At 37.1% G+C, this 26,142-nt stretch overlaps 3 protein-coding genes across 7 annotated transcripts; 1 reads left to right on the top strand and 2 right to left on the bottom strand.

Annotated features, from left to right (window-relative positions):
- Positions 1 to 278: 278 nt before the first annotated feature.
- On the top strand, positions 279 to 4,830 carry LOC110863316 (ABC transporter G family member 23). 2 transcript variants are annotated; one of them, XM_022112592.2, is made up of 20 exons: positions 283 to 1,148; positions 1,218 to 1,266; positions 1,334 to 1,444; positions 1,532 to 1,686; positions 1,750 to 1,778; positions 1,862 to 1,901; positions 1,984 to 2,022; positions 2,106 to 2,158; positions 2,233 to 2,273; positions 2,364 to 2,526; positions 2,602 to 2,746; positions 2,820 to 2,873; positions 2,947 to 3,112; positions 3,177 to 3,354; positions 3,455 to 3,570; positions 3,655 to 3,725; positions 3,794 to 4,015; positions 4,128 to 4,171; positions 4,352 to 4,438; positions 4,504 to 4,830. In XM_022112592.2, exons 1-20 carry the CDS (start codon positions 793 to 795, stop codon positions 4,725 to 4,727), a joined length of 2,343 nt encoding a protein of 780 aa, XP_021968284.2. In that variant the 5' UTR covers positions 283 to 792; the 3' UTR covers positions 4,728 to 4,830. The 2 variants fall into 2 exon arrangements, with proteins under 2 accessions (XP_035709152.1, XP_021968284.2); XM_035853259.1 differs by having other exon boundaries at positions 279 to 1,148; positions 1,532 to 1,778.
- A 5,268-nt stretch (positions 4,831 to 10,098) lies between these two features.
- On the bottom strand, positions 10,099 to 12,862 carry LOC110863384. Of its 3 annotated transcripts, none has more exons than XM_022112682.2 (4): positions 12,705 to 12,862; positions 12,341 to 12,614; positions 11,093 to 12,264; positions 10,099 to 11,017 (listed from the first exon to the last, which is right to left on the bottom strand). In XM_022112682.2, the coding sequence occupies exons 1-4, from the start codon at positions 12,786 to 12,788 to the stop codon at positions 10,703 to 10,705; spliced, it is 1,845 nt and encodes a 614-aa protein (XP_021968374.2). In that variant the 5' UTR covers positions 12,789 to 12,862; the 3' UTR covers positions 10,099 to 10,702. The 3 variants fall into 3 exon arrangements, with proteins under 3 accessions (XP_021968374.2, XP_021968373.2, XP_021968372.2); XM_022112681.2 differs by having other exon boundaries at positions 10,099 to 11,023; XM_022112680.2 differs by having other exon boundaries at positions 10,099 to 12,264.
- Positions 12,863 to 14,911: 2,049 nt separating this feature from the next.
- On the bottom strand, positions 14,912 to 24,684 carry LOC110841808 (carbonic anhydrase 2). 2 transcript variants are annotated; one of them, XM_022087505.2, is made up of 13 exons: positions 24,158 to 24,684; positions 20,664 to 20,773; positions 17,461 to 17,493; positions 17,224 to 17,388; positions 17,049 to 17,102; positions 16,874 to 16,918; positions 16,711 to 16,756; positions 16,558 to 16,623; positions 16,422 to 16,467; positions 16,322 to 16,351; positions 16,113 to 16,240; positions 15,958 to 16,027; positions 14,912 to 15,865 (listed from the first exon to the last, which is right to left on the bottom strand). In XM_022087505.2, the coding sequence occupies exons 2-13, from the start codon at positions 20,740 to 20,742 to the stop codon at positions 15,554 to 15,556; spliced, it is 1,074 nt and encodes a 357-aa protein (XP_021943197.1). In that variant the 5' UTR covers positions 20,743 to 20,773; positions 24,158 to 24,684; the 3' UTR covers positions 14,912 to 15,553. The 2 variants fall into 2 exon arrangements, with proteins under 2 accessions (XP_021943197.1, XP_021943196.2); XM_022087504.2 differs by lacking the exon at positions 24,158 to 24,684 and adding an exon at positions 22,765 to 23,193.
- Positions 24,685 to 26,142: the final 1,458 nt, after the last annotated feature.

Below are 26,142 nucleotides of genomic sequence, written 5' to 3' on the forward strand. Positions count from 1 at the left end.
AACTGGAGATAGAATTGCATACACAAATAATTATCATAAGATGTACACAAATTAAGAAAATTCAATTGTGAAATAATGATGGTCTCGTGGAAATTATTTATAGAACATATTTAACACGTTTTAGATGAAGATTTTTCGTCGTGCTATATATACATATATCTATTTGTTAGCTTTGTGATACGCGTATTTTTCTTTACATATAATATGCACGTTTTTCTTGTGAGAAATGAACCAAGTTGATTGATATATTCCGGAACCACTGTGGGAGGTTGATAAGATTCACAAAGGTGATCTCTGAATTTATTTTCTTGGATTTGACCTTCATTACAAAGCTTAATATTAACCAGATGGTGGGCACTCCTTCTCTTGCGCATACTTATTTACATATATCGACACAGATCTAAAGATACTACATTTATATTCTCTGCATATACTTATTTATGCATGGAGGGTTCAAAGCTTTCTATGTTTTCCTTTCCATGCCATTGTAACCTTTTTGCAGGAAGTAGGTCATTTTAGTCTAACCTGCTCAGTCTCACCTTGTCACTTCATTAGGACGAAAGGACCCCTTTGATATATCCCAGGAAGCAGATCCAGAAACACTTACATTTTCACTTTTACATGCATATTATTTTTTCAACGCTGAAGTCAAGAACCTTATTTTTGTCAAGAATAGACAATTTTCAAAGTTTTAAATAATTCAAAATAAATTGTTGTGATCAGAGTTTAATAATTTGCAGTGGATAACAGATATCAATCACTGATTGTGCTGGGCAATTGATTCAAAAAGCAATGGTGGGGTCCTCCACTTGGCGTCTCACGAATGAGACGGCTGCTAGAAATTTGCAGCTCACCACGCTCAGTTACACCCCCAAAGGGTTCGAAGAGCAGAGTTTCGCTCAGCCGAATATTGAGGGAATGGGCGGAGGAGGTTTGGAGTCTGGAAAACTGAAAGATTACAACAAGAACGATTTTCTCCCACATCCGGACGTGGCTTGCATCAATTCTTCGTCGTTGTCGTCGTCCCTGTCATCCACGTCCAGGAACGCTGCCTTGGTTGTGAGGAATGCGATCAAGTACTACGGAACTGGAAACGCTTGCACGAGCGTTCTCAAAAACTTCAACATGACAGTTCCTAAAGGCACAATGTAAGCCACGCCTTTTTCTGTTTTGTCAAGAACAGAGCTGCATACAAGTGAGAATTAATATTTTTTTAGTTACGGCCTCCTCGGATCTTCCGGATGTGGCAAGACCACAGTGCTTTCGGTATGGATCTTAAAACTATTATATTAATAACGGATCTATGAAAATTGATTATATTATATCATTTTAGTGCATTGTCGGACTGAGGAAGTTGAATAGTGGGGTAATTATGGTATTTGGGAGGAAGCCAGGCAGCCAAGGGTGCGGGGTGCCAGGAAGTAGAGTGGGCTATATGCCACAGGTATGAAATTTTCCATGCATATTACTTTCTGATATCAGTTTGAGTTCTTTTGTGGTAATGTGTCGTTCAATTGATATGTATTAATAGGAACTAGCGTTATATGACAACATGACCATTGGCGAAACCATTTCATTTTATGGGGCACTGGCAAATCTGCCAAGATATGAAGTAAACTCCAGACTAGAGTTTCTTGTCAAGCTGCTGGATTTACCAGATCAGCAACGTAGAATTGACTGTCTCAGGTACTGTATCTACAGCATGTATTTGATGGAATTAAAACCATGTTTTTGGTGTCAAATATTTAGTTGTGGACAAAAGAGAAGAGTGAGTTTGGGTTAGTAAATTATCTTCCAGACACATGATCAAATTATTCATAGGACATGACTAAAAATGAGTATAAATTGTAATTTTCTATAGCTTTGACCATGGTACATGATCCTGAGCTGCTAATCTTGGAGTAAGTTTATTTTTAATTTTAATTTTTAGGGTTAATTAAAATTTCAAGTTAAATTTAATTTATGTTTTTACATTTATTTCAGTGAACCAACCGTAGGGGTAGATCCATTACTCAGAGAGAGGTGCAGCTATTTAAAAAATATTTACATTTTTCTGATCTTATAAACTATGTTTACAATTCCATGAATCTGCATAAATTGTCTAGCATTTGGGAACACTTGACAAACCTCGTTTCAACGAAGGGGACAACTGTTATAAGTAACATAACTTTTATACCATGTGCATAAATACCCGTGTACCGCAAATTAATTATGTAATTTTTGGTTCAATAGTTACAACGCACTATATCGAAGAAGCCTCAAGATCAGCAACGGTACTCACATTAAATATAATAAACAAGATTTATTTAATTGTTATCAAGGTTTAATTACATGTTATTATATAATTTTATACTAATATGCAGGTTGGTTTAATGCGCAATGGGAGATTATTGACTGAAGACAATCCGCAAAAGTTGTTGGTGGATCACAACGCACAATCATTGAATGACATTGTTTTAAAACTCTGCAAAAACAATAGGTTTGAGGAAAGTTATGTGCGCCATGACCCTATAACCCCAGACACAGGTAGTTGATATTTGCATATTTATATTTGCATGATTGCATTTCTACAATTTTGTTCATTCTCGTCTCAACTTTCAGAAACTTGTATACAGAAAGAAATAGAGGCAAATTCTTCAGACAATTATCATTGTGAATATGACAATCGTTTATTTTCAAAAACCTCACTGGCAAAAATTAAAGCGTTAACCATAAAAAATGCTCTACTAATGGTCAGGAACTTTTGGTAAAGAAGCAAAATATTGATAAATATTTGGTAATGACCTTGTTAACTAGTGCTGATTTTATTTCGATTTCAGGCTCATTCTTCTTATTTTATTGAACCCAGCAATTGATGTCTGTCTTGTCAACAGGTACTTATAAAACATGATTGCCACATGCAGAAGTGTATGTAATTAGTACAGCAGTGCCATTTTGTTTTCGTAGCGCCATGGGTGGAGACCCCTCACACTTAAATTTTGGATATGTAAACTATGAACTGAATAGTAGTACTCCTTGTGCACCAGAGTCCTTTGAATATGAAACCTGTATCTTGGCAAATTTAAGTTGTCGATTACTGCACAGTTTGTCAAAAGGCCATACCTTTACATTAGTGAGAATTTTCATTGTTTTAAGTTTCACCCCTTCAGCATTTTAATTGGGTACACCTTGTGTAGAAACAATATCCCACCGATGAAGCCGCCATTATTGGAGTTGACGAAGGCCAAATTTGGGGATTTGTTTCGTTTCCAAACGGGTATTCGGACAGTTTGTTTGAACGTGCGACGGAAGGATTAAACACGGCAAACAATTCCTTGGACCTTTCCAATATGAAAGTAAAAATTGATGCAACAAGTAAGAATAAGAAATGGATTACTTATTCTTTCCCTTCACGTAATTACAAGACCCAAACGTCGTCGTCGTCAAATTGATGACTAATAAAATGTGTATTCAGATAGACCAGTGGCGGCCGTCATTTTGAATACGCTTTATGAAGCATACAAGACTTTCATCAGAGGTTTACTCAGCGATTGTGGGCTGAACCCAGAATTTGGAGAACTACCAGTAAAGGTATTAAATACATAAATGGACAAATTGGCCTGATGCATATTGTTGTGATATTTGCTCTAATTTATTATATTTAAATGAAATTAGATCCTCCCTCCCACTCATGGAGCATTGAACACGGACATGAAAGAATTTGTGGCACCTGGGATTTTGCTAGGGTAGATAATTAATCACAAACACGTGCATGGAGCTATTTTTCATACAATTAGCTATTTGATGATTCTAGCGTTCTGTTCTTCTTTCCTTACTGCTCTGGAGCATTGGCTGTCATTTTGGAGAAGAAACAGGGGACACTTTCGAGAACTCAGGTGGCTGGAGCCTCCATTTTTGAGTTGATGATATCATTCTTGCTCACTCAAACGGTTGTGCTGTTGGTGCAATCATTCTCAACTTTCTTTCTTACAACCTGGTACTTTGGGATCAATGTCACCGGATCAGTTCCTCTTGGGTTTGTACTTACCAAGTTTTGACCTAATTTTCATGCATCTGATGTTTGTGCCATTATCTAATTAATTTATGTGTAAATCTTTCATTCACACGACGTTTTCATTTGCTACTAGGTTGTCTATGTCTGTTCTTATGGGTCTTGATGGCGTATCAATGGGTAAGACATTGCCTTGTTACACAAAGAAATATAATATAATATATAAATGTGGATACTTTTGTGCGGCGCTAACTACTCGTTCAAAGCTTTTACGTACTATAGATTTTGTAAACTTTTCAGGATAACCCAATTCTGTTTGACTATGTATTTATTTAGTTTATATATTTGATTATCTTTCAGGATTTCTTGTTGCTGCGTTTTGTAATGGGGAGCTTGAAGCTGTGATCTTGGGAATCGGATATTTTCTGGCCAATTTCATTGTATCTGGTAAGTATTTAATTTGAAAATATGCATTAGCATATACTTACAGCATATTTTTCAAAAATTTGTAGGAACTTTGTGGCCCATCCAAGCCGGACCACCTTTGATGCAATACTTTGCAATATTCTTTTTTCCTGCAACCCTTCCGAGTGAGTCTGTCCGCTCAATTATCAGCCGTGGATGGGGCTTCACACATGCAAATGTTTATCCTGGATTTGTGTCAGAATTTATCCGAATTTCACTGTTTTGGGTTTTGACGATTGTCATCCATAAAGCGTCTTTTGCGAGGAGGTAATTAATTCCTTATTATCAATTCTGTGATTTATATATCGTTGTATACAAGCTGTGTGTATTATGCATGATAATAAAAACATGTTGACACTTTTGTATTCAAGTAACTCGTTTTATTTATAATCTCTTGAAACTGATTTAAAAATTATTGTTATATTAATTAATAAATAAATAATTAATTCAATTCAAATGCAACCGAATAAGGAGCATCATATAACACGAGAATATAATTATTATCAACTTCTTAGCGAAGGTATTTGTGATACTTGATTAAACCACACTCTGCCAGGTCGACCCCATCATAGCCCTAAGAGTTATCCGAAGATAGTGCAGAGATGTGGGGTCAGTTTAAGGATTATCGCTCCCGATGCTAAATGCATACTGCGGGGTCAAGAGAACTGTGGCAATAAAGCAGACAGCAGAGGTCTCCTGCCTTCGGTTTTAATTCGTCACCCATATACACAATGAAAACTCTCGGCAGTCTCATTTTGAGACTCAGTGTCGTGTTTGTCGACGAAATAAGAAGCTCGGAAATCATCTTGTAATTTGATGTACTTATCCACATGGTTATCTTGCATAAGCAAACAAAAAATTGACCAGAACTACCCTAGCAATTGTGGTGCAACTAATAATCTTTCATATGCAATCAAACATCTCATCAAATTCCATTTTTCTGCTGAGAAATTTCAACTCAAAGAAAAAAAACGGGCCATAAGCTCAACATTGTGAGACATGGTGCGGTGGATGGAGCTTGTTTCTCCCCCAGGAAGTAATTATGGATGGAAATGAACAAGACAAATCATGTTTGCATTGCTCCACTCACATGCACGAACCAACACGTTCGTAGGTTGTGCGAACGTGGACCCAACGAATGGTTTCTTCTGCTCCGTGAAAATGCTTCAAGTTTGACAACTGAAGAATGTGCCTTACTTTTACGGCATTGTTTCTTTTGTTATCCATCTTATCATGCATTACTGAAGCCTATCTTTATTTTGTTGGATAAGATAATATCAAAGCATTTATGTAGCGTGGGTCAAGGGTATATAAAGAAGAAGCAGGTATCATTTTCTTGGGATTGTTCGCACTGTCGGCACCCCACCAACGTTTTCTTCCTCTCCTAAGACTCACACAAAGTTCCCAAATTTCCATCACCAACTCCTTCAACTTGACCATCAAAGTTGCAATCTTTGTTCGAGTCTTTTTAAAGACTGCAAAGATGGATTTACGGAAGCGTAGAAAAGTGACCTACACTGAAGACTCCGATGATTCCACCTCTGACCCCGACCACCATAAGGATCAAAAGGAAGAGGATGAGCCCACCTCTGACTCCGACCATTCTAAGTGCCATGTGAATGATGATGACGACTCGGATTGTGACCCTGACACCGACCAACGGCGGATGGACTGCATGGATGATGATGATGACCCGGAATTTATCCCTCAGACACCAACCACACCCAGTACTGGAAGCTTCCACCGGGGTCGCCTGGCGCCACCAGTCGCCTCGGGCCAGGTAAATACATGATTCATTTCAAAAATTATACATCCATTATCCATTCACACAATTTGAATATGTATGTATGTATGCATTTCAACGGCAGCTATGTAAAATATATGTATGTATTGTAGGTCTCCCCTCCTTCCGTCCACCACTCTACGGAGGAGGAGGATGATATCAACAGGAGGGAAAGGGTGGCAAATGACCCCAACTACGGCCACCATAACTATCCCGAAAACGTTCGGGGCGTGAGAGAAGTGGATCACGATGATGACATCCCCATTGGAGCCGAGGCCGTGTTTAGCGACATAGAGGATGCATGCACCCCACCACCTCCCCCACCACGACCTAGAAGACTGTTTGTGACGTATGGGAATTGCACGATGGAGTACAGCTTCCCCCCAGGGTTCATCCCCAACTCACCCTTTTTTAAGCTGATGGCATCCAACGACGAAGATGAGAGCAGTTTCGTCGAGTGTCATGAGCTTGGTATGCATATCGTAAAATTGAACTTGGGATGAAATGAAAATGAAAATTTCTTGCAAATCTAGGTCGGGTTAGGCCACTAGTTCCTGCACCGTCACCACCACCCACTTCTTTCAGCCAACCACCAGCACCTCATGTTCCGTCACAATGGCCTCCAGATCTTCAACTCATCATAGACGACCCCGCCTGGAGTCCTCGATTCAAATGGAATCTTTTAGTTCCTCATCCGGAACCTCCACAACAACTCGACTTATGGCGACCACCACTCTCAGGGTCAGATGATGAAGCAGTTTTTCAAATGATCATGATGTACACCAACTATAGTGGACCCAGAGAGATTTTTGAAGATTCCCAACACTACCGGCGATTCAGGCGGGAAAATACGGATTTGACCTTGGGACATCGAGCAATGAAACCAGCAGCAATCGTCGTCAGAATCGGTATCCGAAAATTAGAAGTCTACTTCAATAGGGAAGGGTTGCGATTCAGAGAAGGGTTAGGTTCGAAACACAATCCGGTGAAATGTCGGCGCAACAACTGTTGGTTTTTCCACCTCAATGACAAGTCCTGTACCGACCACCATCATAATGATTGGAACCATTCCGCTGTTGTATGTAATGTCATGAATAATTTCTTTGCGTGTCTGACATTGCCAAGCCCTGTACCCCAGTCAGATCCTCCCATTGGAAACAAATGGATGGAACGAGCCACCCGAACCTTCATGCAGAAATGCGACCTGACTGTGGATGATTTCCACGTTATCAAGCGTTGGAAGGAAGTAGTAAACGGATCCCCCAGCCCTGTGTTCCGCCACTCCTTGAAGGTTAAAAATAGTTTCTCAAAATTTACGAATGATGTACTTATATGCGTATTATTCCAGCTCGGATTACTCATTCTACATCTTATCCACAACACCAACGTGGACGAAGACCAACGCATAATCTTCCCCCACGACAGTTTTGACTGCTCCAAAGCGTCCCTCCAGCATGTCCTGCAATTCCTAACGGACAATGGCGTCAAATTCATCAAAAGTGCAGTAACACAACGACAACAAGATACAAAACTGCCATTCCCAACCACATCAGAGTATCCAATACCGAATGTTTATTTAGCCACCACTCATCCAGGGGAGTGCTACGGTGGCGTCAACGGAAATGCCTCGTCGCCTTTGAAGCTTACTGGAATCAATCCTAATCACAAACCAAGGACGGCAATTTCAAAGGCCTTCTACATTGTTGACGACCCGAGTGGAATTAGAGTTTGGCAGCCAAAAGTAACACCTGCACAAGAGAAAGTACTTCGAAACATCGCCAACAAAGAGAAGCTGACAAAGAGGGAGAGGAAAGTGTGGCTAGCCCTCCTTCCAGAAACTCTACTAATCGAGACCCTCCTACACGTCGCAATTGAACTTGGAGAAATTCTTGGCTGTCAATGTGACGGGTTTCCCATACGCAGTGCCAACGTGCAAATTGGGACAGGCCACCGCTACAACCCTCCCCATTTGGATATTATGAAGGCCTTCTTCAAATACTTGACCCAAGAGACTCTGGAAGTCGAATACAACCCAAGGGGGGAAGGACCACTTCCAGGGGGTGCATATCAACCATTATCACGTCTGTCCATGCCTCAAGCCATTGTTTGGGACGGTTTTCAATCATTGATTGACACCACTGTCATCGATTATGACTAACTCTGTTTCCTGCAACCCTTCCAAGCGAGGCTGTCCGCTCAATTATCAGTCGTGGATGGGGTTTCACGCATGCAAATGTTTATCCTGGATTTGTGTCAGAATTTATACGAATTTCGCTGTTTTGGGTTTTGACGATTGTAATCCATAAAGCATCCTCAGCCAGAAAATAATACTTTCTACTGCACAATGTATTTTGCCAGTGTAAATAATTCTGTGATTTTACGAAACGAAGCTGCAAATTATACATAGTTGAACAACATTTTTATATATTATTCATTTGTAAATGTCATTTTGATGAGTGACGTTACAATCTATCGTTCTTTACAAAATGCCGAAAGTATTCAAGTTTTTGTTTATTGTAGCAGCATGAAATTAATGATACACAGTAGCAATAAGGCAAAATGATGGGAGCTTCAATACAATGATGACAAATTTTATTGAACTGATTACGAAAGTAAAATCTAATTTTCCTTTGAAAGTTGTGTGATAACAATTATTGTAATAAAATTACCACTAGTCTGTATTTAGTTTAACCTTTTTAAATGCATAATTCCCATCTCAAAATTAGACTTCAGATAATTATCTCTAATGGTTAGTATTGTCAAGTGCATACATAAATACTGTATGCGTAGAAAATTGTATCATTCAATTCGAAAACATATATCACGAGAATTATATTCCAACAACGAGTCGTAAACTATGAAAAACGAGTTACTTCGTAAAATCAACCAGATTGAGTATATAAATAGCTCATTTGCCAAATACTTATTGATGACAGCACAACAAGAGAATGCTATATTACTTCTGATTAAATAACTAATGAAACGACAAACATTTTTCGTTTGACAGGTTGTGATAATTGTAATACGAAGAACTATTCATTTTTTTCCACCACTAATATGCCAGAAGCACTCCAATTCATTCTTCTAACTAGTGTCATAAATGATCCACGTCACTTTTTTAATCAAACACAGATCAGTCAGTTAATAATATTCATGAGTATGCATTGTGCGTGTCTGTATTTGATTACATTTACGATAGGATGTGACGCCCTGCACATTAGTGCATTCTGTTATTGTTTTTCTAGCAAGTAAGTATTGCAGGTCAAAAGGAGAACTGAGGAAATGGTGCTACAAAGTATGTAAGAAACGAGTTTGAACTAATGCAAAAAATGAACTAAAATTACCCAATCTAAAACTATGTATGCCTAAAAAGTCAACCAAACAATTTTTTTTGTTTTTTTTTTCATGTATGCACAATTGGTAGTTAAAATGAGATTTCTATTAGGGAAGGGACGTTGATATTTTATTACATAGGAAATTAGGGTTTCTTGTATAATATTCAAGACCACCAACAGACAACCCAATATAATGCCATGCAGGGGAACCATAACTTGAGACTGTGTATCAAATTTATAATGTGGAATTTAAATTTCGCCTTCAAATTAGTGTCTAGACGTTAAATGTATACCCTTCTCGGCAGTGAATGGTCTTATGATTTCCATAAATCGCATTAAAAAAGTAAAAGTAAAAATGTCGTGTTAAAGTTAAAGGAAAGAGATCTTGTTATACAAAATTAAGTGAGTGTTTTGCTCGTACGTACTACTTTTTGTTATGATGCGTGGGTTAGGGCCATGGTCATTTTGTTTAGAAACTACACATGTACAGAGTGATTTACAAAAAAATAAGTAACGAAGGATGGTGTTTTTATTGGCTTTATTTTCCGATGCCAATGAGAAACTACATAATATTTACAAATGTGCTTAAGTGTCATTCTTCGCATGGGTGGGACATTTTAAGTTTGAGAAAGTGGACAAGTATATGTATTACATTGTTTCAGTAGGTATCCTATTGGCTATGAGACATTTAATGTTGCATGCTATGCATTTATTGTGCACGATATTTTTTTTGCTTGATATTACAAACCGGAACTCCATTCATTGATGGTTAGTTTGAAGACCAATACAAAGTTGCAATCAGGGAATTATGTATGATACGGATACTGAGGTATGTGTGTATGTATTTATATTTATGGTCGTGTGTATAGGTAAGTTCGTGATTATGAAAGCTGTAACGGATAATTATTTCAGAGAAATTGTTTATATTTTGGCTTTTAGCATTTGATACTTAACAACATGATGACTAGAGAACACATTTCGGATCCTTACATATACATAACCAACACTATATCACTACAAAATGTTAAAATGCATAATTATTTGGCACGCTTACTTTCTTCACAAAAACAGCCTATGATTAGTTTTCATTAACATTTCACGTTCGTATTTAGAACTACCAGTAAATTTTCAGTGGTGATTATTGTAATGGTTGTGTTTATTACCATACCCATACCCTTGTAACGCCCCGACAAGTGCTTTCGCAGTATTTTTTGCCACGTTTTCCACCAAGACATCCAATTTTCCATGTAAATGGGCCGCTGGTGGAACCCCGTATCCTCCATTATGTCGATGTACCACATCATCCACGGATGGGTAAGGTCCTGGTCGTTGGTGTGGAGCTAGGCCGTGTTCACCGAATAATGCACCTTTGCCAACAGCGTGACCATTGTATGCAGCGTAATTGGGTCCTGGGGCAGGTCCGTAGTAATGTTGACCCTTGAGCTGTTCCTTCACAATCACATTATGAACTTGTTTAACAGCAAGAGGCGAATTGTAAATTGGATGAATTGTCAGCACCTCTCGCGCTGCTGGTGAAAGCAGTCCTCCGCCAAAAGCTCCTCCATAATTGCCAAGTGGTGGTGCTAAGGGTGCACCATACCCTAATGGTTTGATGGGGTTGAGATGTATCTTGTCAGCAGGGAGTGGACCAAAATTAGGATTGTACTCGTGTCCGGCAGCATGATTGGCATGATGATTGGCAATATCAGCGGCTTTGTCTGCATGGGCGGCAGCTTTATCTGCCAGAAGAGCAGCCTTATCCGCAAGGGCAGCAGCTTTCTCGGCTCCAGCTGCAGGATGATATCCGAATCCAGGTCCAGGTGGATGATGCTTTCCTAGAGGATTGTTGAGAGCATCCGCAATTCCCAACTGACCATATAAATGCACCAGCTTCTCCTTTTCTCGTATGGACCCCAAGGCAGCTTTCCCTGCGGCAGCAATCAATTGCAGTTTCTCCCTTTCTAAGTTTGCCAGCTCAATGTCTTTGGCTTGCAGTTTTCCAAGAAGATGAGCATCTACGGCATCCAACTTTCCAAATAGCGGATGAAGATTCAACAAGGCTGATTTGTGATGATGATGATCTAGTGGACCAGGACCATAATGGTGACCTGGAGGAGGGCCATACGCTCCAGCATGTACTTTTGCGGCGTGATGGTCCAATTTAGCCAAATTGTGAGCCAAAAGTTGACTGCGCAGAGCGTTCAACTTTATTTGGGCGTCCAAAACACCTTGAAGAACTCCAGGTCCACCTCCAGGCCCATACTCCAACAATGGTTTGTAGGAGGATGAAGCTCCACCACCACTTCCGTACGTAAGCCCCTTGTCATCCTGGGAATCTTTGGGAAGCAGAGGTCCCAAAGTCCCATGGTTGGCAACGACGTTCGGACCCCCAGCATTTCCGTTTCCAGCATTAAGCGAACCAACACCACCATTACCACCACCACCACCACCTTGTCGTGCAGCATTTCCAATACCTTGGGCTGCTTCAGCCAAATTTCTCAGTTGTTCCAATTCGGCAACGCTAAGCCCATTCAAATTCAGTGGATTCGACCCCGTTTCACGGAAAGAATCCAATGGTTTGTCGAAACTTGACCCTGATGGACCATATCCAATGTGATTGTTGTTGGGGCGAACGTTTCTTTCAGGACCTGAGCGGTCCCCATCTTTCCTGTAGTAGGTCCCTCCATATCCTGGAAATTATATATACATGTACACCTTACCTAATCACGACTTATTAATGGCTATTTAACGAGTATATCAACTTACCAACTTCAAATTGGTCAATAGCAGACTCTGGAGGATAATTTGCCCCCTTTAGATGATCTGCTAATGTGGTAGCACCATTACCACCCCTGGTTCCAGCTATGAGAGGAAGTGGGGGGGCTGGGCCGTAGAGACCAGCATCCTCCTCTCGCCCTGAAGGGCCGGCTGGTCCTCTGTCCAAGAAATCAACAGCCGACGAAGACGACGCTACTTGTCTCCCTCCAGCCCCACTGTCACCACTTTGCACTGGGCTCAAAAATGCACCGATGAAAAGTAGCTGCACAAATAAACAATTGCATCAGGTTTGCTGAAATATATCTTTAAAATCGAAGATTTAAATTGTATAATTGAAGATTTCTGATCTTACCACAAACATACTAATTCTTTGCATCATCGGGCCGTATACTTCACTCGCAGATGTCACATTACTAAAGATATATAAATCAAACATGATTCTTTTATACTGACGCAATATTTCCAACCCAAGAATGCATTACAACAGTTTTGAGTGCATTTCAAAGAGGAAGGGAATGAAGAAGAGGGGAAGGGAAAGGACGCGTATGATTTGATTATCATTATGACACACACGCACTATCATGCACGATTCAAAACTGCATGCAACTAAAGTCCAACTATGATGTAGGCAAAATGCAGGACGAGTCAGAGTCAAGTGTGTAATGCAGAGCAGAAATATTAATTTGAAAGATATCTCCCTGCCCATTCCTGTTACGTGAAGATTTTACAAATTATTGTTTGCTGCGTGTAACTGAGGAGCTACGGTGAGCAGCAGAACAATATCGTTAAAAGAGATCATTAGATCAGGGGGGTAGAATTGAGGTAGTCAACTCGGAGGATTTAGGAAAAAACAATCCCAATTACAACTTTTTTAGATACATGTCACAGGTTGGTTGGTCGGCACTTCGAGACAAGAAAGTCCACTTTTTTCATTATAAGATCATCTCTTACTATTTAGGTAAATAATATTAGCTAAAAAAAGTTGTGGTGCATGTGTATTTATATACCTAATTTTATGAGAAAATCTATATAGATCATTGCACTTATAATTACTGCATAAAAACTATAGAGAGTAAAGTGAATAAATTAACCGCAAATAAATGGTTTTCAGTTATACTGCCATTTTGGTGGTCAGATAAAATTAAGTATCTGCAAAATGAGCTTGAATTTAGTAATAATTGTATAAACTCCATATTTAGAAATTGTACAATGACATGTTCTGTACATGATACATTATTTGTTCTTGATCATTCTGTGACACATTTATTTTTGAGTTCCTTAATGATTGCTCTAGATGAAGAATCCAAATAAACTAGAAACATCCTTCAATCTTGGAGATAAATAAATTGGTAAAAATTGAGTGATTAACCAAACTAACTAGTTTTTTTCTGAAAGAAAAACACTTCCTTCCACCGTTAGAGCCTTCAGCTGCACTAGAGGAATTATGGTGATCAGTAGTTGGAAGTACTCCCCATTTTTATCTGCCTCTAGTTAATCAATTACACAAAATGCCTTACTTGTTGTTGTTCCAAATGTAAATTTATATCAATGTCCTACTTTTAATATATCTGCTGGGCACTATTTTGCCATAATGAAAAACATCTTGGTTCGATTTTGTCGTGTCTCATCTCAATTCAACTTCAATATTCATTTGTGATGAAATGCCAAAAGTATAGTTCAATCCTAAGCAATTGTGTTACGCTCGTATCGTAGAACAAATTTTTAGATGGTCAAGGTAGGTAATAAATTATATACGTCGGATGTGATACATTTTCAAACGTTATTATCGAATACTGTATTAATAGTAACCTGAAGGTTTTATCTTATGAGTAAAACTGCGACTAAGGAAATGCAAGGGAGTAACAAAGTGAGACTCATAAAATTTGAACTTTAACTTTCTCATAAATATGTACAGCACATGTAAAATTTTGCTATTTCATGTTTATATCATGATGTTTATATTATCATGATTAGTTACATCTGACTCAAATACTAGGTATTCGTCGATAGTGAATTTAATTATTTCTTATTTGGAGTTACACAAAAAGTACGCATTCTTCCTCTTCATGGCTACGTATGTGGGATGCATGATAATGTCCATAAATTTTTACCTGCATTATTAATTTCAGGCAGTGCCCATACATATGCCATAGTTTAAAGTAAAAGTGAATTTGATACTAAAAACCAAGCATGTAATGGCAGGTCAATCAGCAACGTCAAAATCGTATCAATCAAATTCAGCAGATTTGAGTGGAATAACAAAAACTGCATTACCGTTTGACGCATTATTCATTGAAGAGAAAAAGAAACTTGTTGGTGTCATGTCAAACAGCAATGCTGATTTATTGCTATTTGAAATAAAATTAACTTTCATTAGATTCGCAAAATTCAGAAACTCCAACTTTGGACAGAAATTTAAAATTTATACAACATAATTACGTTTGCTAACTTGCCTTTTGTTGTACAACCTGAACCATCAGTTTATCTGCGTAATATTTTGGCGAAAAATTTTATCAGCCAAGTTCGTGCTCGTAAAAAAAAATAAAAATAAAAGTTAACTTAAATTTATACGCACATTTTTATTCTTTAACAAATTTAATATCATCAGTCAACGCAGACACCAAACTAAAGACGTTTGCCATAAGTGGCGATCATCGTCAAAATACAAATCAATGCATTTATTACGAACTTTTGATACATTCATTCATCCCCACATTAGTTGACCCGTATGGATCATAGGAAATCTACATAGTCATGACTAGACATTGACAAAAATAATGGCATTTAAAAGTAACACAATTTTTGATTGCGTATAAATTATGTAGATCAACATTTGTCGCACTACTATCCCAAATACTACGTACATGTATTATCCTATCGAGAAGCTAGTATTACTATATAGTATATAATTTAAAATGGATAATCTCAAAATATTTTGTCAAATGGTAACAGTGTCAAATAAATATATTGACAATAAAGCGCTTAAATGCATTCCTGCATGACAGGCCTGGAATTCATCGGTTTTGATAAACTAGAAATAAGTAAAACATGTGCATGCATTTCTGAAAAGCTATATAGCATGGTTAGGTCACGTGATAGTAAGATTTTTCGGTAGTGCATGCAAACTGACGCTTTGTTTAAAATGTAATGGTAACATCAATTATATACACTAATTTTAAAATAGAATTCTGCAGCCGGTGATTACTTGAGCTTCGGGAAGAAAAGTACCACACCGGATAAGAGTCCCAAAAGTAGGAAGTTTGTGCGTGGTGCCGCAGCGGAGCTCTTTTTCCCATGAGAAGACGTCGTCTTAGGGTCCAGCACATTCATGACTTCTTCATAATCTGCATCAGGCATTGGCTTCCTGGCGTCTTCAGCCGTCTTCGATGGTTTCAGATCCAACTCAACCACTTCATACTCCGTAACTCTTCGGCCGGCAAGTGGTAACGTGGGCCTGAAATTGTCCACCAAATTGTCCCCATGACTGTCCTTTATGCTTCGGAAAGCTTGAAGCTAGAACAATTAACGGATAATAATTTAGATTGTTTACATTTGTATAAATGCACTTTTATTAGAGCAATAATATACTGACTCGTTTTTTTTACCTGGGCTTTAGAGATGGGTACAGGTTTCTTAAACACATTCCAGTGAACAATTTCAAAGCAAGACGGTGTTCTAGATATGTACATTTCGATTTTTAAAATGCCCTCTTGACTGAAAGTGAAGTTAAGCACATTAATTTATACAATAAATAACTAACGTCAAAGATCCGTAGTAGCGAAACAAGTCAAGTTCATCTGGGAAGAAAGAAGAAATGTTGAGTGGTCGGTGAATTAATGACGCTTCCTCTTGCACATTCTGCGATCCAGCAATGGCTTCAATAATTGGCTGCAAATCATTGACATTGATTAGCATGTAATATTTAATGTGCATCTCAACCATTTTCAAACCACATTTATCTCACATTACCTTTAGGGCCCAGTTATCATTAGGCGAAATCTGGTCAGTAGTTAGAACAAAGAAATTATAACGCCGTTCTATGTAATGTGACAATTCATGATCAAAATACCTTAAAAAATATTCCAAACACTGCTAGAGCTCGGTGGTTTTTAGACCTATTAACAGTGTTCTGATAAAATTTGGTGTCCACATCCTTCGCCCTCCACAATCACTTCGAACTTTTTTTACTAAGACTTTTTACTCACCCTACAGCATCCCCTAAGCCTTTGAACATGTCATTGTAATGAACCAAGTGCAACTCGAGAGGGTATCTAAATAAATCGATAAACTTTTCTTAGTTGCTATTCCAAACTTTCAAGCGATATATGTACACCGAGATGATAAGATGCGTAACTTACGATTTCCCACCCACAGTATGCTCAGATCCTTTGTCGTCAGTGGAACCTAATAATAATTCGGTAGATAAATAATCAATTCCATAAGATTTTGGTGGTCTTTTTAACTGTTTGCGTTGAATACATAGTTTTTGCTCATTCATATTTAAACAAACCTTAAACTTACCCCAATGAAAATGAAACTGAGAAAATACGTAATTTCCTTTTAACCCTGTAAAATTCAAACTCACATTATTCATTCTTGTACATTCTTATAATAAATATAGAAAGCTGTCAGAAATCTTCGACTACTCAATGAGTAGTACTCATTAAGCAGATCAAACAATTTGTTATGTATGTACCATCTCCGTCCATAACCAATTTTGAACTTAAGTCTTGCTCCAACTGCACTTGAACTGTTTGAAGTAGAAATAGTAGATTAGAATTTGATTTATTAGTGAGCATTTTCGCAAGTTTTATGAAAATCATAGTTTTAATAAATATGCATGTCTAGACTACACCCATACTTAAACTTACGAGTGTGCCCGTTGTTCTTTGCATAAAAACGATTTTGGACATCGAAATAGGCTTGATTGAATCGTAGTCTAACTTGGGTCCGGTTTTCCGAAATGTTTTCCGTGTTGAAATCCACTGGCGACTGTACTTTTCCGGTATGGCACATACCGGACCATGTCTTAGAATCTGCAGCGAAGGATGGCAATTAAAATTGTGATTTTATAACTACTTCAAGATCAAGATGTCAATATTTCTTACCGCACGCTGGAGTGTTATAACACCACGGGTGGTCTGCAAAATTATAAAATGCTCACTTAATAAAAGTCTACAATTAAGCATGAAATTGAAAGTAAGGAGTCAAGATAAATGGCATTTCAATTTTATTTAAGGTCAATTTTATGTAGGTAATTTAACTCAGAATCAGTCAGCCAGCCAAAAAGTGATGAGTTCGGATGACTTCTCGATTTTACAAATGCTTTACAGAGGTTTATTCCTAATACCATTTTACTAGTATCATTTAGTGTACATTCATTCGAGGTCTTTGAGTAATATAAGTATGGCGCAAGCAGTTGCTAAATCTCGATTATTAATTTATTTGAGACTCTACTTATGAAAAATCGAAGGAAGGACCACACGTAATAAGAAGTCACAATACTAAATTGAGAATCATGAATAAACATAACATAATTTGCGCATGAGACTAATCAAGTTAATAAAGAATACGAATTCTGCACAAATGCAGTTCGAATTTGTCTACGTGCAGATTTGTAATGGATATAATTAGTACAACAATTCTTAATTGATTTTGACATACTCGGATCAACGTTGGTTGATTTAATTAATATGTAAGTTCCCACATTCTATTCTACATAATTGACAATTCAAGGATGACTGGAATAACCCCGTGATCAGGAAAATGTATATAGAACATATGTACATATGTTATTATAAATACGTAACCATATGCATATGTATATAGTCAAAAATTTCAAAAACAGTCTCCTAACTCCTAACCAAGCCATTAGAAATACTGATGCATGAAAGTTTGATATTAAAAAATGCTGAGCTCCGTGTATGCACTTGTAGAATATATGTAAATGCACGTAAACAGTTCGTTTAATTGCCAAAAATCTTCGGTCATGACGAACACATGTAATTGCTGATGTATTTTATTCTCCAATAATCTGCCAGTCCAGACATGAAATACAATTGCTCCAATTAATTATGTTTAAATTGATTTTAGTAGAAGGTTAGGAAAAAATGTCACAATTGAGCTTGTGTAATTACTTAACCATTTTAAACACTATACGAACACTCAAGCAGAGATCGTAACGCAAATGACAATGTTGAGGACACAAAGTTTAATGTATTGCAAGTGTCTTACACAGCTAAAGATTAAGTTTACAATCAATGCTTCTAGCAATATCAAAAAGCAAGAACATTGTCAGTAGCAAACGAAAATTGATTCACCTACGTGACTGAATTCGCATATGTATGTACAAATATGAGTATGTTGGACCTACATTTGTTGTCCAGGATCTGTCAGTTTTTTTAAACCTTCTACGAACTGATTACTGCATGGAGTCAATGGAATGTTGAGTAGAATTATAATTTACTTTCAATTGCAAGTTTCTTGTCTGGACTGTGCATAGTTTCATGCTATTATCCTGCAGTTCTTGTGATACGTACGCTCAATAAATACTATGTAATGTATTAAATAAGTATATGCCAAAACAACAAAAAATCGGTCCATGATCTCTCTTCTGTCACAACCTGTATAAATAATTCCGTAACTCGTCATAGGATGACGTGGTCAATTCGTTCCACAATAATGGGTTGTGAATTTCACGTCTTAATTTTATTCTATTACATGCATACCCTATTCAATCAGCGTTAAATTGGAATTGCAAGTTTTATTTGCAATTAACTAGATGTGTCTGTGTTATCAAATTTATATAGCTTGAATAATCAATATATGAAATCGGCTGCATAGGTATTGCAACTCTTCTATGTACAGAGTTAGATCATCCTGTGCATGATATGAAAATGCATCAAACTAATTCGCACGGGATGCACTAACATAAATTAAATTCCATTTCAATGGTTGTGTAAATGGTTGTATAACTCATATGGAAAATTAAATTTTCTAAAACATATCAAACATGTAAACATCGTCTTACTTGGCTTCTTTCGTATTATATGTAAAAGCTGTTCCAAGACCAAATTTTTTTTGTCAATCGTTCTACTTGCACAATGCGTCACTATTCACTATGCAAGTCATATATCTACAAGTATATTAATTAACTGCTTATTGGTTCGTCCAAATGCGAAAACAATGAGCCGTTCTACCTACCACTCCTATCAAAGACTTGTCTCATTTGCACGTCGAAACCTTATTACCAGTTTTATCCGCTGAATTCTAGTTTCATCAAACCGACCACGGCCTATAAATACTACCCGATCATATTTAGGTATGTGTATCTAAGGCATTTGTGTATCATTGAACCTGACTTTAACAATTGACATATTAACACTGATCATGCCATGTCCTCCAAATATCAAAGTCTATGATTTTGATAATTTGCTATTCAAGTTTTTAACAGCACGTAACAGATGATAATGTAACTGCATGAAAACAAAGAATTTAATGTAAAAGGTTAGGAACTGAAAACACATGCGATGAAAAATGCAAATTCCTGACCGGACAACAAGCAGGATAATCGATCGCACTGTGCATATAAGCCAAAAGGATACGACAAACCTGTTGTGAGCATAATTTGTGACGAACTTGCTAATTTCAGCTATTGAATTTACAAACACGGAGACGTCAAAGAATTATTTAGAACCCGTCTCTCGCTCAACCACTTACGTATAGCATCAGCCTGACACTAAATGAGTCCATCAGTAGATTTAATTAGCTAGTAATTAGTAAATCTAAACTTGGAAACCACTATTCATATGCAATATCTCCACGACATCAGGGTGGGTGGTGGGTCAGCTAATTGGAATTTTAAATTATAAATGAAAGGCTGGAGAGTATTCCTTCAAACTAGATTTCAATGCCACGTTTGAACAAGATAATCTTATTCCCGTAGGAAGCAAATGACTTTAGTTTATTTTAACAGCTTTGTTTTCCTTAAAGAAAAATAATGAATGACAATCTCTCAAATGCTAATCTGGAGAATTACTTAAATCACTTTTGCAGATTCCTCTTGTGTTCAAAAGTTATTCAGATTAGTTCAAGCGCATAAAAGCCTGCATGAATCGTATACCAATATAGATTTGCAAATTAAATCAAGGAAACCAGTGAAAAGAAAAATTATTGCATAACTAGCTGGCTTAATTTTCTACGTGTCACAACGTCTCTAACAGGACTAGCAAACATGAGATAGACGAAACGACCAACAAATCAAACACTTTTTGCAGCCATGCCATCGATATGTGTATTTTATTGTACTTACCACCGTGTGGTCCGGCTAGTGAAGATTTGGCACAGAAGATGAGAACCAGAGTTGTAGCAAATACTAGCTTCGACTCCATTTTCCAGAATAGCGATGACTGGAAACTTGTTCTGCAAATCCATTAAACTCCATTAAACAAAATCGTGAATAAGAAAACTATGTAATATGTCGAAAGATCAGAGGTTGCAAAATTAATAAAATTGCAAACTTTCAGATTAAATAACCAGTTAACTCGTCGTATGACAGCTATTTATCTATGTGCATATACGCAGAGGTAACTTATATAACATTCTGGATGAGTTTATCTAATTAAGCTGTAATTATTCTAGAGTCGGTCAACTTGACAATTGACATTTCATTCATGACAATGGCATTTTCACTGTGGAGAGTAATGAGCCCCCATTTTATTTACGATACTTTGCATTAATGAAAACTAAAAGAATACAATGCAAACTATAAGAATGACTTGTACTAAAATATGTCGTGTATACAATACAAGTGCTTCTGCATTTATCTATACATAGGAAATGTTCTCATGAGGTTGGTGAATAAAGCAACGAAAGTGACTGGATTAAGAATGACGGGATGCGCAAAATGAGCATTCCATTTATCTGATAAATAAAAAATTGTCTTGAAATGCCCATTTCCAGTTTTTACTGACGATGTTTGTATTTATTAATAGATTTTAAATTTCGCAAATATATGAACACAACTGACTTGAAATTTAGCTTGTCATCCAGATGGAGATAAACGTTCTCTTTTATTCGTTCGCCGGACATATGTACATAAATATGTACTTGTGCACGAAAAAAAAACTCTTATAAATAAATATAATAAGATTACAAGTATCATTAATCTTCGCTCGATCGGTACTGTGTTGAGATGACTAGATTACATATTCATAATTTTGTCATTATCCTAATAGTAGCAGAAACGGTTCATGCAGATTTAAAAAATCGTAGATATTCCAGTAAAAACTGGGCACAATTGTGAATTATACCTCCAGGATCAGTAGATATTTTACACATTTTTTTTTTGGACTATTAAAAGAGGAGCCAAATGATGCTACTTTTGACAGGGTTTGGAAAGTTCCAAAAGATGAGTCAAAGAAGTTTAGCTTTAAGGATATGTATGTATAGGAAAAGTGATGAATTGTGGAAACGATGATTTAGACTGGCTAGGTAAAAGTTTGGGGAACATGTTGAACAAACAGATTAGTTTTCCACTGTGTAAAATAAGTCTAATAGCCCTCAGAAGTGTTAGACACAAGATGCTGTCATATACATGTAACTGTTTTTATAATAAGAACGGAGATGGTCCGGTTTGTTACTGACAAGCCTAAAAATAGCAGAAAATTAAACGCAAAGATCTAACAAAGGAAACCGACTGGGGAAATCCAAGTAAAAATAAATGTCGTCGAGATCGTGACATTGGTTTCGGACGTTTTCAATTATTGCAAAAAATTATGATTAATAATGAAACTATACGAGTATTCATTTTCCTTTGATGCTTATGACAAATGTTGAAACACATACAAATTATCTGAACCATAAAAACTGCGCTGCATGATACCTTAACTTGAGTTTAGTAAAGAATTAATTAACAATAAGAAAATTCCCTCACAAATGCAAAAAATATTTCACTGTTCCGGAAAATTGGTAACATTTAATTAATAAAAAAGGACTTACAAGTTTCCTTCTACATACATGCACATTTATACGCATACGTGTATACTCACATATATTTATTTATGCACACTTGTGCAACCTGATATGCAGTCGTTCCAACGATTTCATGAAAAGAACACACGTCGAATATCGAACTATTACAGGGATTTGAACATAAGCCAATAAATGGTTAAATATAATTTTCGCTTTCTGCTATACTTATTTTGCATCATAATTACCCTTCTCACTTTGAAATTCAACAAGTGGCAACAGCTTAATTAATACGAAAGCTATTACAGATTTTGTATGTAAGTATGAACAATATGTAAATGCTAAAAACAAATGCTAGTCAAATCACTAGCAGACTATTTGTTATCGTGTAAGGTAACTACATAAGTTTGTAAGGACATTTATTGAGGCAGAAAATGACTCACTTTGGAAAGTAGAATGAATCCGCGAGAATCTTTAACTTTGTGCTAATTAATTCATGCATACCAATTTCTAGTGGGCTAAACATAACATCACGTGAGCAAATCACAGATATTTCATGCGACAGGAATAATAAAACACTGCACTCCAGACCTTGCAAACTGAACTGAATCATTCACAAGCACTTATGATTCTGACACACTAATGTAACTTCTTGGAACATTCTGACATTGGCACCACTAAAAATCTAAATGCTTCAACTGAATCCCAAGTATTTTGTAGCCATCCATTCAGGAAAGATCAAGGGCCGTCCCGACTGGGATTAAGGTAAATATATAGACTGGATGCTTTTATCTTTTTTACGAATGCGCGAAATTTGCCAACAAAGCTGCCCGAGATGGATGGATAACTGTGATATCATTCAAATCATGGGCGAGCAACTCATTTAAATTTAACTTTTACTTCACTCTACTGCTCGTAATCGTCTTTTGTATCACTTGCATGCGAATCGGTGTCCTATCTCCTGTAATCCTCAGTTAAGCTGTTTCATCTGTGAACACAGAGATATGTGTAGCAAGATCGGTTGACATTATGTATCAGATCAAAAAGCCCGAGAAGAATGGAAGTGCACTCTGGGATTTACTGGTATCACAGACATGTGCTATATGTGTGTTACTATATCTTTACACAGGATACCGCAGTCTGACTTTATATTTTTGGCTTTACTCAAAACGGAATGAATATTCGGATCATTTTTATGGCTCAGAGTCATCGGAGTCAGGATGACGACGACTGAGGGTTCATATCATGCAAAGCTATGGAGGAGTATGATGGGTAGCGAATTAAATTGATTCGGATAGACAAAGGTCGCATACGCATGTAGCATGATAACTCTTGAGCTATCTTGCTGGACAGAACACAAATCACAATCACATACTACATATTCATTCACAACCCATTTACTTGGGCAAAAAATGAAAGCAATAAAACAAATGAACGTCCTTGTTTTTATCTTTAGTTGGACGGATCCAGATTTATTCCATATCTAAAGTACGTAGTATATTAATATCCAGTCAGTCAGTATTATATCATTCGTTGCATGAAATCGCACACCAGAAATGGCAGTTAGCACGTAACAATAAGAAATATATCGATTAGAGCCTCTGCCTATCAATAAATATCGATGATTGCCGTGATAAACATTAATTTAATTACTTATTGAGCTCAACTTTTCCGTGCAGCAGTTAATTTGCTCTGCATTAAAATTTTTACTTTTATTAGTTAAAAATGATTACTCTTCACCCATCACCTTCAGCCTTGTAAAGTCAATACATTATCAACATGCTTTAGTTAGTGTATAGTTATGGACAAAATAGAAAGATAAGCTACTTATCTCACCTTTAACTATGTGTCTCAAATTGCCTCGGTTTCACACTTCCTGAGAGTAGATGTATATCGTATTTCTCCAGCAGAAATCACAATCTGTACGTACTTTTTCAGAGCTGGTCGGAAGCAGTTCGAGCAGTGAGATTATGTGAAAAGTGCCTTTTTCTTTGCTTTCACCTGCAAATCTTCTCGTTGAAAAGGGAGACTAGTCAGGATTGAAGCAATCTCAGCTGCTGAGGTCTATATAATTTTGTGATCTCTCTCCTGAGATGACGGTGGATGTGGCTGCCCTGCACTTCTTGATTAGATGGATAAGAAGGGCGTCGTTTGTGCTTCCATGAAATAACGATCCGTTGAATCCCAGCCTTGGAGTTGAACTGACTCTGCACGAACAAGTCTCGCCTGCTTTCCAGTCTCAATTCCCCTTCATTCAACAAACTTAAACTGTTCAACCACTACTTTGCTCCAAGCGATGATGGCACAAAAGTGGACTGGATTCTTGTTTCAAGTGGACTCTGTTGTATCGCAACTTACGACTCGTAACTTGCAACGTGTGAGACGAAGAATGATGTTACAATCCGTTATCATTATTACGGCTTGAGTTTTTCTATGGATGTGTTGGTATTAGATCACATCTTGGTTTGCAGGACCAACGCAATGCTTTGCATATGATGTCTTTCATGACAAGCCGTGCTAAATGATCTTTGGTGTATTGCAGAACACGGAGATGGTTTTACTCATGATGAGATGCATGCATTTGAAGTTTAGTTGAAATTCATGAGCATAGTGAGAGTGAGACAATTAGGTTTCAACATTGCCCAAGCTTAAAATTTTAAGTATTAATTGTTGAATACAGCTTGAGCGCTAATGATGAAGTATATGTAGCTGTTCACTAATTTTAGACCACTGCTGTTTGCCTGGTTCTTGTACTAAATATGTACAGCGTCCTCTCAGCTAGACACACTTTTAGTTATTAATGATGTGTACCTCCATAAAACTTCTTATGTATTCCGCTTATACATACATACATGCAGCAGGGTTGAGGTTTAGTAGGAATAAAGGCTACGATGTGATGATGAATTAGTGTGAATTGTAATTAGAGGTTCCATAACCTTGCTTTAGAAAACATTGGTTCTGCCAAAACACTGCTTTCAACACTGAAATATTTTGCCAGCAGAAGCATTTTGACGTGGAGGTCAGTCGACGATACTGTCAGTAAAAGTAGAAAAAATCAGTTCAGATTGACAGACTTTAAGTGTGGAAAACAGCATTATCAACTTGGCATTTAACTGCTTGTAATTAAAGAGAAGCTGTAACAAACTATGCAAGATGCTTAAAATTTAAAAAAAGGATTAAAAACATGATAGAAAGACATTCTAAAACAGCGTAAATGCAACCAATGGTCCAACCAAAGAGATGTTCATGCAGATAGTCTTCGCATCCATGATGATGAAATTCTGATTGCAAATCTTAAATTAATCCTTGTTTGCAGATTTTTATGAATTACAAAATTGCACAAGTCTAAATCATATTGATACTAAAAAGTGGCATAAAATAAGACTGCTATTTTATTTTTATTATCAATGCATGCATAACTATGTCATGCTTTATTTCTACAAGTGGTACAGTACAGTTAATTACAGCACAGCATCAACGGCTGGAGATTACACGCAGGCGGTCACAAAACAAAATATTCCACCAAGAACGACAATCTCGCAGTTTTACGCGATACTCAAGCCTGGACCAAAATTAACAAAAACTCGGTACAAAGGTAAACAAGATAAGGTGAACCTTATGCAATATTCTACAAATGCAATAATTTCTAATCAAACCACTGGAATTACCGTGAAACATTGGATGTTCCACGGTATGAGTTTCATTATGTATGCAAGACGGGACAATTTGTGGTTCTAAAGATTACAAAACCTTATGTACACTAGGTGCATAATAATTTAATACACACATCTGTCACCCGCAGAGCCAGAGAGCTATAATAA

This window comes from Folsomia candida, unplaced genomic scaffold, assembly GCF_002217175.1.
Source record: "Folsomia candida strain VU population unplaced genomic scaffold, ASM221717v1 Fcan01_Sc001, whole genome shotgun sequence".
Classification (NCBI taxonomy): Eukaryota; Metazoa; Arthropoda; class Collembola; order Entomobryomorpha; family Isotomidae; genus Folsomia; species Folsomia candida.